This window comes from Schistocerca americana, chromosome 10 (genome assembly GCF_021461395.2).
Source record: "Schistocerca americana isolate TAMUIC-IGC-003095 chromosome 10, iqSchAmer2.1, whole genome shotgun sequence".
Taxonomy (NCBI): Eukaryota; Metazoa; Arthropoda; class Insecta; order Orthoptera; family Acrididae; genus Schistocerca; species Schistocerca americana.
The window spans coordinates 187,169,270-187,185,927 of NC_060128.1; the positions used below are offsets into that span (position 1 = coordinate 187,169,270).

The 16,658-nt window shown below is 37.0% G+C and overlaps 1 protein-coding gene across 1 annotated transcript in view; it reads right to left on the reverse strand.

The window, feature by feature from the left end:
• The window catches only part of LOC124552629 (protein draper-like), a 237,919-nt gene that overhangs the window by 60,500 nt on the left and 160,761 nt on the right, over positions 1–16,658 (reverse strand). The window contains exon 12 of the mRNA XM_047126954.1: positions 9,534–9,698. Within this exon, the coding sequence (XP_046982910.1) occupies positions 9,534–9,698 (165 nt within the window). The remainder of the gene's footprint in view (positions 1–9,533; positions 9,699–16,658) is intronic.

Below are 16,658 nucleotides of genomic sequence, written 5' to 3' on the forward strand. Positions count from 1 at the left end.
GAAAGGTAACACCGAGCCAATGTTACTCAACAGTTCTATAGGAAACACCTGCCCCGCCCCCCCCCCCCACCTCCCCCCCACACACACAAGCAACAGAAATGAAAAAATGTGCACATTTATGATAATGGTTTTTTTTTTTTTTTTACGTCTACCAGGAAACCCGTGGAGGTTCTGTACAGCTGTGTATGATTCAACACTTTTGTCACAAGGAGCAATGTGTGACCTATATCATAAAAATGGTTTGGTTGGTTGGTTGATTTGGGGTTGGGGACCAAACAGTGAGGTAGTGAGGTTATTAGTCCCATTGGGTTGGGGAAGGAAGTCAGCCATGCCCTTTCGAAGGAACCATCCTGGCATTTGCCTGAAGTAATTTATGAAAATCACAGAAAACCTAAATGAAAATGGGCAGACGTAGCTTTGAACTGTTGTCGTCATGAATGCAAGTCCAGTGTGCTAACGATTGCAACACCTTGCTCAGTAAAGGTGGTCTCACCCCAGGAGAAAGTCCAATGTGTAAACCAAATTGCCAATTACTGTGCAGTAAAAATTTGTGTATCATTTCAGAAAGAAAGACATCAAGTTAATCAGAACATGGATGGAAATTTTTTTGCAATGAAGTTGTTCAGAAATGGACAATCAATGGCAGACCATCAGTTTTGGAAGAGACTGTGCAGGCAGTTTGGTTCAAATTCATGAAGTCACCACAGAAATCTATTAAACAAGTTTCACAGGAGCTTCAAGTGTGAAACAGTACAGAGAATGAAGTAGTTCACCAATTTCTTAAATTGTATGCCTACAATGACCAAACTGTTCAGGTATTACAACTAGATGATCACTCAAAACGTCAACAATTTGCTGAACCATTTGGATGAGGACAGTGATTTCTTGAAGCATGTGTGTTACTCTGATGAGACTACATTTCATGTTTGTGGCTCAGTTAACAACCATAATACCTGTATCTGAGGATCAGAAAATCCTCATGTCATACAAGAACACATTTGGGACAGTCAAAAGGATAATGTGGGTGTGGGTTAATGCGTGATTGAATAACTGGTGCAGTTTTCTTCCTCGAAAGCAACGCAAGTGGATGTATTTCCCTAGACATGTTAGTGAGCTATGCCATCCCCCAGTTACAGGACATGGAAAGCACTACCATCTTTCAGCAAGATGGCAGTCCCCCACATTGGGCTCTTGAAGTCTGATTTTCTAATGAAACTTTCACCAACAGGTGGATTGGGAGAGATGGCACAATCACCATGGCCCCTGAGATCCACTGAAAATACAACCTCAGATTTCTTTCTTTGGAGCTTCATGAAGGTATTGTGTACAGAATAACAGTTCCTGATATCAAGACACCGCAAAAATGCATCAGAGATGCCACTGGCACAATCACACCAGACATGTTACAGAATGTGTGACAAGAGATTGCATACCAGCTTGATATTTTGCATCTTACTAAAGCCCACGTCACCTAGAATGGCACTTCCACACATAGAGGTGGAGAGGAAAGGAAGCTGTGCATGCCAAACTGCATTGCTGTGGATAACAGTAAGGCTCGTTCGCCAACAGTACATTGTATTATATGTTCAAATCAATGAGGGGAATAATAAATATTAAAACCAATTTCAATCAATCATCATGAGAGAAATATTAATTCACATCATTAATTCAAGTCCACTGTTCCACAGATTTACTTTGCATGATGTCAGGAGGTGAGAACAGTTGACACAGCTTTGTGAAGAAGTGAAGTTCAACTTTTCTCAAAATGACATTGAAACTGCTTACAATAATTATTGTTCATTGTGATTTGAACTGTGTTATAAGTAAAAATTTAATACACAACAAAATTAACTTCAAGCACAAACCAAAATCATTATATTTGCTTGACAACTGCTTGTATTCAATATGGTTTTTAAAAATGTGTAAGGTGTGTGTGTGTGTGTGTGTGTGTGTGTGTGTGTGTGTGTGCGTGTGTGTGTGTGTGTGTGTGTGTTTGATGACAGTTAAGTGTAATCACTGCATGTAAAAAAGAATTAGTGGTAGAAAAGACTAATGTAAAAGACTATTGTAAAAATGGCCAGTGAGCTGTCATATTTTTCATTGTTAATGGGCATTAACACGTTCAATATTACAGTGAGAGACAGCATTTATAATCCATTGAACAAGTAAATGATTAACCATCATCCGCAAATAACTTCAGGGAATCTGACCAATAACATCGTATACCACTGATATCTCAACAAGTAACAGGTACTGTCATTTTAGGGCCTCATCCAGTTTGTACCTTCAAAATGACAGAGGCTTACAACATGGTGAGAGAAGCTTAACTTCTCCTTGGGCAATATGTTGAGCATTATAGTCCGTATAAATAAAAGGATACAAAGTCCTAATCAAAAAAGCTAGGAATATCTCATTATTATGTAGTATGCAACTGATATGTTGACAAACACATTTTTTAACCGCAAGTCTTTAAAACTAAGAAATATTATTACTTTGTTCTGAAGTCTACATTGTAATACCACCATCACTTTTATTTGAGTCTGTTTCCTACCAATATGATTGTAAACTTATGACGATATGTTCAAGGCCTATATCCATCTTCACTTCTGTCAAATTCTTCTTTCTGAAGCTTTTCAGCTTACCACACAGTCTGTGCCCACGCTACAGGTGGGATGTTGTCTGTTGCCTCACTACAAGTGATTCACTGTACGTTATCTTGAATGTTTTGTTTTTTTCTCCCATGTGGCCTTAAAACCCTTTGCCCAAATTAATTCCAAGGGGCTACAATGACAGTGACATGTGGGTAAACTCAAAACTATATGATCCCATTCACATGCAAGGTAATCAAGTTTGTACTTTCTGTCATGTGACTTGTACAGTGTAAATGAATGAGCTGCAGGAGATCAGCACAAGTCTGGTTTATACGGTGCTTAATATTTTTATTTTTAAGCCGGGAATAATATCTGCTTTTCTGGTTTTTCTACTTGGTGTTTTCTCTGTAGCAACTGAATTATAACTGGCAATGGCCAACTTCAAAGCAAGGTATGACAAGAATTGTGAATCGTGTTACGACAGTGTTCATTGCCAAATGGTAATCACTGCTGTTTTTCTTGCACGTAAATACGAGTTTATTCTCAGAAATAATTTTCCGAGAACTTATCCCTATGAGAACTTTAAAACTGCCAGTACCATCACTCATTTTCCAGCAGATCATCTTTGAATGCTTCTAATTGACCCATGTTTCATCAGGATAATACACTGTTGAACTACCTCCTTCTCTAGTATCGTGAATCTTTATGTGGGATATAGTTCATGCTGCACCTATGGGTCACTTCTTTGAACTAAAAACTCTCTTCATAACGTGTCTGGAATCAACATCTTTTAAAATTCTTTACCTTAACAAAGCACTTACCATTGAAGTCCGCATAACTGTAACACATTTTTGTTATGTCTGGCATTCATGATTCAGGAGCACTTTGAAACATCCTTGTTAAAACTATCTGTTGGTGTTACAGGTTCCATGCGATTTCAGTGCTTTCCAACTGTTTCTATGGTTCCTACTGCTCTAACACTTTTCTTTACAATTCTCTTTACAGTTCTCTTGCCAACACCACATGGTTCTGGAGTTTGTTCTTGTGTTTTCCAATGTCAACCATAGGAGGCCTAATTTTACATTCATGTTTGAAAAAGTTATAAATGCAGTAAACAATCTGCCTTGCCTGCTTGTGAAACACTCCAAGTTTATTGTTGTCACCTGCCTTTTTTTAATCACACTCAAACATTTACAAGATGCACATCCACAGCTATACCACTGCAAGAAAAACAAAAGGAAACAAAAAAACTGATAGTTGAATGAACAATTTGGTTGTCGGAAAGTGCAGTAACAGTGCAGCATGTAGGAGCCAAATTTTTGCTCTCTAGCTATAACTCTCTGCTAGCCTCTCAGAAAGAGAACGAATATTATTGGCCACCAGTGGCTAGTGGAGGGGGATGCACAGAACAACTGAAAAATTGGACCACCTTCTTACATGAAGTGACCAATAACGGTGCACGTGATGAAATGAATGAAATGTTGAAGTGTATTACATGTTTATGTAAGGTTCAAAACTTAATGAGTAGAGGCATATGTGATACAATGCATGTTTAATTTACTTTATCCAATAAAGGGCCACTCTTTGTTATCATGGACTCTCCATATACTTCATCAACGTAGGTGCTGAGAACCTTAAGGGGACAAAGCACACCATCATCTATTTTGAGGGATAACGTAGACAATTTTGGACCTGTTTCTATGCCACTAGTGTTTGCTAAAGTTATAGAAAAGGCTGTGTATGTAGTGATAATTTATCATTTTATTTTACATAATTTGCTATCACATGTACAGTTCAGTTTTTGAAGTTGTTTAACAACTGAAAATGCTATATTCTCTTTTCTCTGTGAGGTACTGGATGAAGTAAAAAAAACATTTCAAATGCTAGGCATAATTTTTTATTTAACTAAGTGTATGATTGTGTTGATCACAAAATATTGCTCCACAAATTGGACCATTGTGGAATATGGGGAGTAGCTCACAGTTGGTTCACTTCTTACTTCAACAACAGAGAGAAAAAGGCCATTATCCGCAGTGTTGAGGATGGCTATGATGTGGGGTGTAAGTGGGGCATGGTCAAATGGGAGGTGCCCCAGGGATCAGTGCTGGGGCCACTCCTGTTCCTTATTTATATAAAGGATACACCCTCTAGTAATACAAGTGATTCTAAAATATCTATGTTTGCTAATGACACTAGCTTGGAAGTAAAGCATATTATTTGCAACACTGGCACTGTTTCAAATAGAGCAGTTTGTGACATAAATTCACGGCTTGTAGAAAATAAAGCTAAATCATAGTAGGACTCATTTTTTACAGTTTCTAACACACAATTCAACAAAACCCAACATTTTAATTTCACAGAATGGGCATATGATCAGTGAAACTGAACAGTTCAAATTTTGCACTTCCTTGGCTCTTGTGCAGAAAGGTGTGCAGTATACTACTGCATCCATTTTCAATAAGCTACCACAAGAATTGAAAGATCTTATCAGTAATCCACACACTTCCAAATTGAAATTGAAGAATTTTCTCATGTGTAACTACTCTGTCGAGAAGTTTCTTGAAAAATTCCGAGTCCTGTGTTATAATGTTGATTGTATTTACATAAACTTATGGCTTGTCTTTTTGGGTTCATAAACATTTTATTTTGTCTATTATTACTTTTATGTTGTAATTTCATGTAATGACGTGTTCCATGACCTAGGTGTTTTTTTTTTTAGAATAATGTGTGGGGTCCATCAAAGACACTCTTGCAGGCACTTGTTTCGAAAGATAGGTATCATAACAACTGCCTCACAGTATATTTTTTCCTTGCTGACCTTTGTGTGCAAAAATTATTCTATCTACCAAGACAACAGTAAATTCCATGGCCATAACACCAGAATCAAAAACAATCTACATGTCGAAATGAAACATCTTACTCTGGTACAAAAAGGAGTTTACAACTCCAGCATTAAGCTGTTCAATGCTCTCCCACTACATATCAAATGTGTTCATACAGAACTGCTAAAATTTAAACAAGTTCTCAAAGATTACCTGACAGAGAAATCTTTTTATACTGTGGATGAATATTTGAAAGAAAATGTATACCATCACTAAACTTATTGTGTCTAGAACTAATTCAATTTTTATTGAGCATTATCACCCTTTTTCTAACAACAGATTGGCTGTGCCTGTATTTCCTCCTGTAGGCCTAATATTTGATTTAACTTTGTGCTCTTACTTATAACCTTTATTTGAAACTCCTTTTTCTGTTAAATGGTTGTTATGTTATCTAGCTGATATCGTATCTGTTACTGTATTTATAGTATGTCTTACTTAAACTATGTACAATTTGGCATTGAATTCCCCTTGTATTTATTGTAAGTTTAAATTGAAATCTGTACAATTTGACACATTCCATACCCTTGTGATTGACTCACTAACTGGATCTATGGAACATGAAATAAATAAATAAATAAATAAATATTTGCTCCTTATCTTCTCAGAGATTGTTAACTGTAGGTTATCCACATTTAGCAAAAGCACCTGGTATAGTGACCATTACACAAATATTTCTACACCACACACAGTGCAATACAACAGGTACTTATGAAATATGAGTGGCCCTCAATAAGTAATCCAACACATTGTTTTCTAAAAGCAGACTGATTTTTTCAGGATTCCAGCACACCAAATTATTCCCCACTGTTTTGCTACAACAGTGTATTTCTGAACATGATCTCTGTTCAATGTAGCATCCTTATGCCACCTTACTGGCAGGGCCTGTACGCTCACTCGGTATGACTCTACTGGTCGATGCCGGTGCCGTCGTCTCGCTGCGTCGATAACATCTCTTAACATCTCTATCGTCCGTGTACTGCTTTGCTCCCCACGGAGTGCATCCTTCAGTGAGCCTAACACGTGGAAGTTGGAAGGTGCAAAACTGGGCTGTCAGGTGGATGAGCAAGAACAGCCCAAAGAAGTTTTGTGAGCTCATCTTGGGTGCACAGACTTGTGTGAGGCCTTGCAGAAGGAAAAGTTCATTTCCATTTTTTAGCGTCGAACGTACTGAACCCATTTCTTCAATTTCTTGAGGGTAGCACAATACGCTTCACAGTCGATTGTTGCACCGTGACGGAGTACGTCAAACAGAATAACCCCTTCAGAGTCACAGAAGGTCGTCGCCCTGAGTTTACTAGCTGAGGATGTGGCTCTGAACTTTTTCTTTCCAGCTCGAGGTGATGAACCCATGTTTCTTTGCCTGTGACAATGTTTGACAAAAATTGTCAAGACCAATTTTGTAACATGCAAGCGATTCTGCACAGACAGCCCTTCATTGGTCTTTATTGTTATCTGTTAGGTGGTGAGGAACCCAGAAGGCACACAGCCTCGAGTATCCAAACTGGTGGAGAAGTGCATCAGCACTACCAACACATATGTCCTGTCGAGCAGCGACGTGTTCGAGTGTGATCGGCTCGTCACCTCAGATGGGTGTGTGTGTTGCAGAAGTCACAGCTCCACGCGGCCATCCAGCACGTGAGAGGTGGGACAGGTCTGCACAATCTTGTTGCAATGATGACAGATACCTCATCCGACAACTCACCGTGCTTTTGTTCACAGGCAGGTCTTCATAGACATTCTGCAAGCACCTATGACTATCTGCAATGCTTTGATTCCCTGCCAAAACTCCCTACTTGGAATGCACATCCATTGCAGACACCACTTTTAATGCTACGCGTAATGCTGCCACCTATCCAAATTGCACGAAACTATAGGAGCTGAAGCAGGGTTATTCCACAATATCTCACAACAAATGTCACATTTTTCAACTGAAGCTGGCTGAGGAAAAAAATGGGTTGCATTACTTATTGAATGTCCATCATACGTGACACAAAATGAAAATAAATTCGTGCTATACAATTAATATTGGGATGAAAAAAAGGAAGAAGAAGAAGCCTATATTTAGTTGACTTTATCAAAACTAGGAAAAAGAAATTCAAAAAGCCTCAAAGAGCCTGAACAGAGATTTACAAAAACAATCTTACATTACCACCTACATCGCTACTTAGTGACTAATGGAACTGTCCAGTCTTTTGATAGTACTCACACAGAAGCTTCAGTTATTTATACTGCCAAGGGATGTAGAGTTTACCATTTGCACAAAATTTAAGTTAGTACTTCTACCTGTTCCTGAAAACAGGTGTCGTTACAGATGGTAGTTATCATTGATTGCACTGACTTAGAAGCTTAAATTTTTACCCCACAAAGGGACCATAGACATTGGTATTTGACATAAATTTTGACTTTATACCTCCAACCATTACTGAGAAAAAAAGGGTCTTAACAGTCAGGCAGTCAAAATAGTTCAAATGGCTCTGAGCACTACGGGACTTAACATCTGAGGTCATCAGTCCCCTAGAACTTAGAACTACTTAAACCTAACTAACCTAATGACATCACAAACATCCATGCCCGAGGCAGGATTCGAACCTGCGACCGTAGCAGTCGCATGGATCCAGACTGAAGCGCCTAGAACCACTCCGACCGGCTCAGGCAGACAGGTGAACAACAAATTGATCCTATAAGGAATTGATTGAGGCATGGAAACATAAAATGAGCTCACAAGATGCAGCCTGTAGTGTTACACATGTTTAAGTGAACTATTTGGCCATCTAGAGTCAGTACTGAAGGGAGATGAATTTGCTTCTTGGCTGAGTATGTGTCAGTATGACAAAGAGGCTATTCGGCTGCTCCACGTGGTACAAAGGCATTCAGCACATTGCTGGATATAGGTAACCCCAGAACAGGGAGAATTTGGATGACTGTTGCTCACATGACAGGGATGCAGAAGATGTACCTGTAATGGCAGTGTTTAAGGCAGTCTGAAATATGGTTACTTGCAACTCTTGAAGTTTCAGTAATAAAATCTGAATACATCTGCAATTTTAGAAAACTGAGGTGCATCCATTGAAACAATACTACAGTAGTTAAAATTTATAGTGACTGGATATCATCACAACGAATCTTGAAATTGGAAACACTTAAATGCTTTGTGTGTTTTCAACAAACAACGTCTTGGATGATAGCGTAGCACTTCAGCTATCACCTGTTAATCTATTCTATTTCTTGATTTATTACATTTCATATCTTTTCCATAATGCTAATGCCTGTCAGAAAATTGTATTCTCCAAAAGGAAACAGAAATACTTGTCTCAATATTTAATGAATATTTTACTATTTTTCCCAGAAACTTTACTTAAATACTGATTACAGTTGACATTAAAAATAATTGTAGTTTAAAAGTGGTCAAGTGCATGTATTAGGTGCCACTGAAAAGAGCTCTAGAAGAACATGCCAAAGTAAGTATTAAGTAATATTTAATAATGTTTTACTCTCATTTAACACGAACACACATGAACAAGAGCGCTGGCTTATTTATTTATGACAAAATAATTATTTATAGTTATTGTACATGGTCTGATAATGAGCAAAAGTTTATAACATTCTTTTTATTAAATATTGTTATAATTTATTAGTTTAGCACAGAAAGTGGTCAAACTGAGTCAGATCATGTCTGTAGAATACAAATAATACAAGGACAATGTAAATTTTGTGGGATGTCCTTCAGCCAACGAGAAGTAGGTTGTGGTGGAATACTACTGGAGTCGAGTGAAGACAGGCGTTTTTTGAGGAGTGCACTCAAGGTAGTGATTCAGGACACTTTTAGGTCAAGATGTGGAACAAGGCAGTCCTACCCGAGGTAATCTGTGATATTCAGACACGTAAGTGATAAATTGTCGGCAGCAGACACATCCGACTTGATCCTACAGCTTCATCAAACCATCCTTTTAGACAGAGCCACATGTAGCCCAATTACCTGTGTATATCAACATGGAGGTAAAGCTGCAAGTCATACTATAGAACTGTGCCACTGGGCACACACACAAAGATTTGAACTCACCCTTCCACTCTGGCTTGCAGATGCAGCGGCCGGTCTCTGGGTCACAGCTAATGCTGTTGTTGCTGTGGCACTGGCACAGCTGTGTACAACCGAGGCCAAACCAGCCTGAGTCACAGGGGTGCTTGCACAACTCCCCCACGTAGCCGGGGCGGCACGTGCATGTACCTAGACACCGGACATTTCAGATTTGCCACTCTTATGCCTGCAGTCACAGGTGCACTTTTCCTATCAATAATATTTTGCATGTAGAATAGAATAGAATAGAATAGAATTTTTTTTATTAGCCTTTCAGTATTTTTCATACAACTGGCTTCGTCAAAGTTTACAGAGGGTTTTAGTTTCAGTACGATATTCAAATAGTTACAGAAAGGGGAGAAAAGGAACTAAAGACCTTTTCTTCAGCATTATGTAAAACAATATTTTATACAATAATTAAATACACACATAAGAAAAGAATCACAGTAAATAACTAGCTTATATAATATCAGAACATTTTCTTCATAACTTAGGTAAAACATATATTTTGCTGATTAGTTTCTAAGAATTCTTCAGTTGTATAGAATTCGTTGTTTTTTAGCCAGGTTTGCAATGTACTGTTATATTTATTTAGTGGTACTGTACGAGCTGAGCATGGTAACTTATTGAAAAATTTTATGCTTAAGTACTTATAGTTATTATGGACTACAGCAAGTCTTGTGGAAGGCAAGTCCAGCAGGTGACTGTTTCTTGTACTGTGTGCATGCACATCACATGGGCTTCACTTACATAAAAATGGGAAAAAGAAACTGTGTGTTAATCTGCTGAATGCCATCAAAAGTCCACTGGTAACAAGAAGTGCCATAAAACGTGTTACACCAGGACATCAAACATATTCGTGGTCCAATGAAGCTAGTTTGGTGGACAATCTCAGAAGAATGAGCAATACTACAGCTGAACCAACAGCAACACCAGGAGCTGAAGAGCCATCAGTAACAACAACAAAAGTGAATATGCAGTCAGGGTCATCAAGAAAAACACCAGAAACAGTTTTAGAAAAGAAGAAGGTATCCACAGTCAGCACTAAGTCACCAACAAGATCCTATGCAAATATCTCGTCAAGTGCCACAAATCAGTCAGCCCACGACATCCAAGTGGAAACAGCAAAAAATGTGCAGCCACACTCCAAATCAGCACCACTGGAAACTGTGACAAGATCTTCAACACGAAAACGCAGACCTCCAGTCCACAGCCAGGATTTTTTATGGGCAAGAACACCAGTAGCTCCCTGCTAGCAGCAAACCAAAGGAAAACAGGTGCAGAGCAAAATTTTCATGAACCAAAACTACAAGAAAACCCGGTGAGTGGTGTCAAAAATCATTCCATTGGAAAACAGTCACTATTATCCTTTAAAATATTACACCATAATGTGCAGTCAATGTTTAATAAGTTACTAGAAATAGATCTCTTCCTAAAAACAAAGCCACACTTAGATGTTCTCTGTATTACTGAACACTGGTTAACAGAAGACAAAATTAAAAAAACCCCACTTGGCGAATTTACTCTAGCTGGTTATTCCTGTCGGAACAAAAGTAAGGGAGGTGGTACAGCAATCTATGTCAAAAAATATTTAAGATACAAAAGCCTCACAAAGTACAATAATATGCAAATAGAAACAGACTTTGAATTCTCCTTAATTATCTTAACAGACTATAACCTATTGATACTGAATATATATAGAGCCCCTGATGGAAACATCCAAACCTTCAAACACTCCCTCGAAGCACTACTCACAAAAATTCACTCACTAAACAAAAATCTATTAATAAGTGGAGACTTTAATATTGACTTCCTCACACCTGGAAAAAACAAAGACGAATTGTTGAATATTACAAATTCATTCAACCTATCCCCAACTGTAAACACACCAACCAGGATCACAAAAAATTCAAGAACAGCTCTAGATCAGATTTTCATAAACACAGACAAACTGCACCACTCAATCGAAGTCATCAGCACAGGTTACAGTGACCATGAAGCCCAAATACTAACAGCGAATTTAAATTACATAGGACAATATCCCACAATAACTAAAATGCAAAGGCAATTTAATGATGATAGTATAAGGCTTTTTAACTATCTGTTAAGGGCTGAAAACTGGGCAGAGGTCTATAAAGAAAATGATGTAAACTACATATTTAATTCCTTCCATGAAACATTTCTCCAACACTTCAATACTGCATTCCCACTGAAATCCAGGAAAATCGGAAACAAACACACAAACTCATGGGTAACAAAAGGGATAAGGATTTCCAGCCAAAAAAAGCGTGACTTAAAAAATCACATGAAACACCATGACGTAGATGATCAGTTTAGGTCATATTGTAAGACCTATTTTGCAATCTATAGGAAAGTTATCCAACAAGCAAAAAAATTATACAATGATAAATTTATAAAGGAATCTAACAATAAAATGAAAAGCTTGTGGACGGTTGTAAAAAATGAAACAAACAGTAAGCAGCATGTTATAAACAAAACATTAAAACTAAACCTAAATGATGAAGTCACATCAGATCCCCAAAAAATAGTAAATGGTTTTAATGACTATTTTAGCAAAATAGCAGAAAACCTGATAAAGAACAACTGCCACAGACCAAATGCTCAACACCAAACACTAATAGAAACCGCACCGGTACAGGCATCAATGTTTCTTCACAAAGTCTCCAATCCTGAAGTACTTACAGTTATAAAAGGACTAAAGAATAAGTACTCCAGTGGTAGTGACAATATTCCTGATTTAATTGTTAAGAAATGTGGAGAATCCATTGTAGAACCCCTAACCCACATAATAAATGCATCCTTTACAAACGGAGTTTTCCCTGACCTACTAAAGACTTCTAAAATTACCCCACTTCACAAAAAGGGCTCTAAAAATGATGTAGCCAATTACCGGCCCATAGCACAACTCAGCTCATTCTCAAAAATATTTGAAAAATTATTTTACACCAGATTGGAAGACTTTACTAATAAACTATCCTTATTGACAAAACACCAGCATGGTTTTAGAAAGCAAAAGACAACTACCACAGCTATTTATGAATATCTCAACGAAACCTTAAAAGCACTGGATAATAAGGAAATCACTACTGGTATCTTTTTAGATTTATCCAAAGCGTTTGATGTAATTGACCATACCATACTCCTTAAGAAGTTAGCAAATAAAGGTATAAGAGGAATTGCAAACAAATGGTTAGAATCTTACCTGTCAAACAGATTTCAAAAAGTTGAAATTAATTTTGAAAAAAAGAATACAACCACCCATCAATCTACTGTCCACTCCTCTGACACAATGCCTATTAGATATGGTGTGCCACAAGGCTCAATCCTGGGACCCATACTGTTTCTGCTATACATTGATGATATAAGCACAAAGCTTGCTACAGGACATACCACACTATTTGCTGATGACACAAGTATTCTAATAACGGGTGCTGATACAGAGGACCACAACCAAAAAATTAAACCGCTTATGTCGTCACTCAGCAAATGGTTCAACGAGAACAAACTGATTATAAACATACAGAAAACAACCTACATCAACTTCAGACTCTCATCCCAAAAACAAGAAATGCCTGATGTGATTCTAAATAACCAAGAGCTTATGTGTGTGGACTCTGTCAAGTTTCTTGGCATATGGCTTGCAGAAAATCTTAAGTGGGAGACACACACAAATTATATCTCAAAAAAGCTCTCAACTGTGTGTTACATTTTAAGGATACTCAAAAAATCAGTCACAAAATCTGTTCTCATACATGTATATTATGCTTACTTCCATTCTACATTACAGTATGGAATCATATTTTGGGGGAACTCACCTGGAGGTAGATATATTTTCAAAATGCAAAAAATGGCAATACGCATAATATGTAATCTAAGACATAATGAATCATGCAGACAACATTTCAAAACAAATGGCATTATGACACTGCCCTCTGCTTACATTTATAATATCGTCTCATTTGTCAAGTCATACCTGTTAAACAATGACTGCACACTAAAATTCAATGGAGATATTCATAACTATGCAACAAGGCAGCAATCTGACCTACATATGATTCAGTCCAGAACTACCTGCTACCAAAAAAGTGTTTTAAATGTTGGGATAAAAATGTATAATAATTTACCCAATGAAATCAAAGCAACAAAGAACCCAAGAGCCTTCACACATAAGTTAAAAAAATATCTCTTGGACCATTGCTTTTATGCAGTTGATCATTTTTTTGAAAGGGGTTAAAAATGTAAAAAATATGATAAATGTTCAATTAGGTCTGAAAATTATATACTGTGCATGTCTATGAAATACACTGGACTACTTTACTATTACATTTGTATTGGCTGTTTGTATTTTACCATAAAACATTTGCATTTACTGTTTTGTTAAAGATAGCTAACTTCCTCATTGCAAAATAATGTAAAAACAATTTATTAAATATTACCTGCAAATATGTTCCCTTGCCCTATCCAATATCGTATGTAAAACCTTACATCTCTTTGATTTGTATTAACTGTTTTGTTGAAGAAAGATAATTTCCTTGCTACAAAATCATGTAAACATCAATTTGTAAAAATTACTGTAAATAGCTCTCTTGACCTATCCAATATCATATGTACAGCTGTACAATACTATGATTGCCTGGATCAATAAAAATACAATACAATACAATACAATACATCTCATGTTCAATTTTTTCAGATTTTCTCTGGCATATATTCAACAGTTATATATGCACATGCTTGGCACTGTCATTATGACAAGAGATTTAAAATAATTTCTGCAGGACTCTCTGGGTGCTGACCCTTCCATGCACCTGATTGTTTTCTTCTGCCATCTGAAAATATATTCAGCCCGTGGGGAGTTACCCCAAAGCAATATTCCATATTGCAGTTGGGAATGAAAAAAAGCATAGTATGAGTGGAGTAGCAATTGCTTGCTCACACTGTTTCTTAATTTATACAATAAGAAAAGTACTTGTGCTAGTTTACTACATAGATAATTGCTGTGTCCTTCCCATGAGAGATTTTGGTCTATGATTAGTCCAAGTAATTTCACTTTCTTGTTTTCATTTTTAGTTACTTTGAGATTACATATTATTTCTTCTGTTTTTGTTTGATTTATGCACAGCTGGTTAGCCGGACACCAGTAATTAGCCATTTGTAACATTTCTCTACTTTTGTCCAGTACACTCTGTAAGTTCCCTCCTGTACTTATTAATGTCATATTGTCAGCATATAGTATGTTCTTATACGGTATGTAATTCGAGAAGGCATTAACATAGACAATGAACAGAAAAGGTCCAAGAACAGAGCCTTGGGGTGTTCCTCTTTCTATAGGGAGTATTTCTGACCTCTGCTTATTTGCATATACAAGTTGTAACCTATTGCTTAGATAAGATTTGAATAGACAGAGTGTATCATCTCCAATGCCATAGTATTTTAACTTTTTAATGAGAATGTCATGTGACACCGATTCAAATGCTTTACTTAGGTCAATAAGTGTTCCAGACATTGATACCCTTTTTTCATACCCTTCATAAATATTGCTCACCAAAGCTTCTACTACTTTACAGTTGATAGGTGTGACCTGAAGCCAAACCGTTGTTCATTCAAAATTTTGTTGCTTTCAAAATACCTGTATATCTGCTTATGCACACAATTTTGTACTAATTAATAGAGGGAAACATTCCACATGGGAAAAAATATATCTAAAAACAAAGATGATGTGACTTACCAAACGAAAGCACTGGCACGTCGATAGACACACAAACAAACACACAAAATACTAGCTTTCGCAACCAACGGTTGCTTCGTCAGGAAAGACGAAGCAACCGTTGGTTGCGAAAGCTAGTATTTTGTGTGTATGTTTGTGTGTCTATCGACGCGCCAGCGCTTTCGTTTGGTAAGTCACATCATCTTTGTTTTTAGATACAATTTTGTACTAACTTGGATATGATTGGCACTATTGAAATGGGTCTGTAGTTATTTAGGAGGTTCCTTTCGCCTTTTTTATATACAGGCAATGTAACTGTGAGCTTAATTAGAGGTCCACAGCTGATGTGAATTTCTTACGGAAAGTCATTTTCCCACATAAGCAGTTTTTTTATTTTGAAATCAACACTATTTCATAATGTGGTAATTACAGGATGTATACACAGACAAGAAATAAAGAATTCCTCAGATTGCCCAGTTAAAAATACACTATACTCTGGGTGAAAATACACTAAAAACCAGATGAAAGCAATTTTTGTGGTAAGTGAGAATAAGCATTTCCTCATAAATATAAAACTTATCAATCCTTTAACTGATACAGGTTTTATACATAAGGTAGAAGTTCTCAGCACTTCATAAAATGGAACCCAGCAAAAAACAATGTGTTTTGGAAAGATATCTGAATATGGCAGCATGTAATTTGCATTTTTTTTTGTTACAAAAGTATATATACAAATTTCAACAAATATACCACAGTAACATCTGAAGCACTGAAACTGAGACTGAGCCATTGACTTTTGTCAGCTAATCCTAGCTCATGTCATGTGATCTTGCCACCCAATGACAGCAAATTTTCAAAGAATAGGACATGTAATGTAGCCAGCCAATAACAACATGACTGTGAAGTATACGAATAGGAAAAGTTAATGGTTTAAATTAAAATACATATAGTATGGCTACAAGAAAAGCTAAGCTTTCATATATAATAGTGAGCATCATAGATGTTTGCCTGTTTTTTCCCAAGGGTGTGGTTATGCAGGATCCCAAGGGCACAGCTTAAATTGCAGCAGCTGAATATTCCTGACAAGCACTGTTATAAATTTCACTGCTGTGAACTGAACATTTCCTGAGTTACCTGGCCGAATAATGTTCTGTCGAGTGCTTTGACTTTTCCATAGAAAAGCCAATTACATGAGAAATGGCTCAAGAACTTACCTCACACTTTTTCTAAAGGATAATCATACCTTTCTCCACTGTTATTCCATAATTTGTAATCTGTGAAAGAACTAAAATAATTATGAAAAACTAACCTTGAAGCTTGGTCTCTTTCATTGTGTTTTACCCTTTAAGATATAGCAAACAGAAATGTGCCAGTAAAATTTA